Source organism: Sphaeramia orbicularis, chromosome 2 (genome assembly GCF_902148855.1).
Source record: "Sphaeramia orbicularis chromosome 2, fSphaOr1.1, whole genome shotgun sequence".
NCBI classification, from domain to species: Eukaryota; Metazoa; Chordata; class Actinopteri; order Kurtiformes; family Apogonidae; genus Sphaeramia; species Sphaeramia orbicularis.
Genome location: NC_043958.1, coordinates 26,378,090 through 26,380,872, shown reverse-complemented (window position 1 = coordinate 26,380,872; position 2,783 = coordinate 26,378,090). Strand labels below are relative to the sequence as shown.

Below are 2,783 nucleotides of genomic sequence, written 5' to 3'. Positions count from 1 at the left end.
GGGGTTGGACAAAATAATGGAAACACCTTCACCTCAAGATGATAATGCCCCAATCCATACAGCTAGAATTGTTAAAGAATGGCATGAGGAACATTCTAATGAAGTTGAGCATCTCGTATGGCCGGCACAGTCCCCAGACCTCAACATTATTGAGCATTTATGGTCTGTTTTAGAAATTCAAGTAAGACGTCGATTTCCACCGCCATCGTCTCTAAAAGAGTTGGAGGGTATTCTAACTGAAGAATGGCTTAAAATTCCTTTGGAAACAATTCACAAGTTGTATGAATCAATACCTCGGAGAATTGAGGCTGTAATTGCCGCAAAAGGCGGACCTACACCATATTAAATTATATTTTGTTGATTTTTTAAGGTGTTTCCATTATTTTGTCCAACCCCTGTATTTGGGCTGTATATAAGGGTCTCAAGTGGGTTTGTCTGCAGTTTCCATGGTGGCCCCACATGTATTTGCCCATATCAGAATCAGAGATCTGAATATCTCTATTTTTCACACTATTTATCCCACAATATTTATCTTTCATGTTATTTGCACTGCTTCTCATGTTATTTGCACTACTAAAATTCTATGTTTTAAAGATACATTAGTTTGCAATACTTTTTATTAGCTTACCAGCTGACAGGCCATAAGCTATTGTCGTCATGCGGCATCTGTCGGCGTCGTCAGCCTCTGTCGTCCGTTACAAAAATTTCAATTGTCTTCTTCTCCAAAACTACAATTCTGATTGACTTCAAACTTGGTATACAGCTTCTTTATGATGATGTCAACAAAAGTTAGTGAAATTATTTGGATCTGATTCTGGATTTGGTGCAACTTTGAAAAATGTCCCCATTGTAAGAGATAGGAAGTGGATTGATGCAATAACTCAGTAAATATAAATGATATCAACTTGAAATTTCTACAGTCCAGCCCTGATGGGGAGATGACCAAACCATAATGTCCACATGCTGATCAGGATCTTCTTTTGGATCCGGGAACTTACGTAAATTTAACATGGACTCTTATGGGGAAAAAATTTCAATCGTCTTCTTCTCCCAAACTCCAGTTCTGATTGACTTCAAACTTGGTATACAGCTTCTGTATGATGATGTCAACACAAGGTATTGAAATGATTTCAATCCAGATCTGATTCTGGATATGGTGCGACTCTGAAAAATTTTCCTATTATAAAAGATAGGAAGTGGATTGATCCAATAAATCAGTAAGTATCAATGACATCAAGTTGGAATTTGAATTTTTTACAGATCTGATCGGAATATTACCAAACATGGGCTATTTCTGTAATATAATAAATACACAGAACTGGGTGATAATAAATGACATCTGGATACATTTCCCAAAGCTTTTAATTTGGCCAGTAAGCTACAGGGCCATTGGTCCTGTTTTTATTTTTTAATGTAAATAACTGTGTCTTTTACTGATATTTGTTGTTGTTTTACTGATATTTGTTGTCTGTCTGTAAATTCTTGCGCTGAACCTGAGAGCTTTGCCTCAATTTGTGCTTGGTACAATGACAATAAAGAGATTCTGATTCTGATTTTGATTCTGCTATGGGCAATCACATGTGGGGCCTCCATGGAAACTGTGGACAAACCCACTTGGGACCCTTATATGCAGCCCAAATGTAATCCTTCTGTGGCCCACAAGGATGTGCTGGCTGAAATTTTAACTAATTCTTTGTGGCAGCACGTAGATGCAAAGCAAGTACACCTGTGGCCTTTGTCTTGTCTTTTCATTGTTTATTTACTTTTGTTTTTCCCCCAAAGGTTCTGCCATGGCCAACAAAAGTGACAACTGTACCAACGTGGATGAGCTGATGAAGCGCTATTACCTGCCTGTCTGCTACGGCATCATCTTCGTCGGAGGCCTCGTGGGCAACACAACCGGCTTATTCATCTACGTGACCAAACTGCGTCCATGGCAGAGTAGCAGCATCATCATGATCAACCTGGCACTGACCGACCTCCTCTACGTCCTCAGCATGCCTTTCTTTGTCTACTACTACAACAACGGAGACTCGTGGGCGCTCGGCGAGTTCATGTGCCGCTTCGTGCGCTTCGGCTTTCATTTCAACCTATACGGGAGCATCCTTTTCCTGACGTGCATCGCCGTTTTCCGATACGTGGTTGTGGTTCGGCCTCTGTGGGCGGTGCAGGTGCAGCAGAAGTGTTGGGGCATCGTCGCGTGCACTGTTGTGTGGATTATCGCCGCCGCTGAAATCACACCCATGCTGATTGTGATTGACATGAAAGAGCAAGACAACCAGACCTACTGCCTGGACTTCGCTAGCACCATAGATGTCAACGATGTGCGACTTTACAGCTGGTTGCTCACTCTGTTCGGATTCCTACTCCCCCTAGTGGTAGTGTTCATGTGCTACATCGGCATAGTGAGGCAGCTGGCCAATGGGCCCATCACCAGCAGCTCGTGTCGGAAGAGGGCACGTCGGGTGACTGTGCTGATCCTGGTGGTGTTTGTCGTGTGTTTCATGCCGTATCACATCTTGCGTGCTTTGCGGATTGAAACGCGCAACATGTCACACCTGTCGTGCACCGTGGAAGATATAGTGCATGCGGCGTACATCATCTCCAGGCCTGTGGCTGGATTTAACACATTCTTTAACCTGGCTCTGTACACACTTTCAGGTGATAAGTTCAGGAGAGCATTCATTAGCACCTTCTGCTGTAAGTGTTCACTGAATCAGAGCCGATCGTTGGTCAACCTGGCCATTATCAGCAAGACAGGCAGCGATGCGCCTGCTGAGTGA

General features: G+C 43.0%; 1 protein-coding gene across 1 annotated transcript; it reads left to right on the top strand.

The window, feature by feature from the left end:
- The first annotated feature begins 1,790 nt into the window (after nt 1-1,790).
- Nucleotides 1,791-2,783, top strand: LOC115431673 (2-oxoglutarate receptor 1-like). Its single transcript, XM_030152248.1, has one exon. It carries the CDS (start codon nt 1,791-1,793, stop codon nt 2,781-2,783), a length of 993 nt encoding a protein of 330 aa, XP_030008108.1.

What these genes read in the sequence shown, in the direction of transcription:
- LOC115431673 (XM_030152248.1), top strand. Translation starts at nt 1,791, where the DNA reads ATGGCCAACAAAAGTGACAACTGTACCAACGTGGATGAGCTGATGAAG.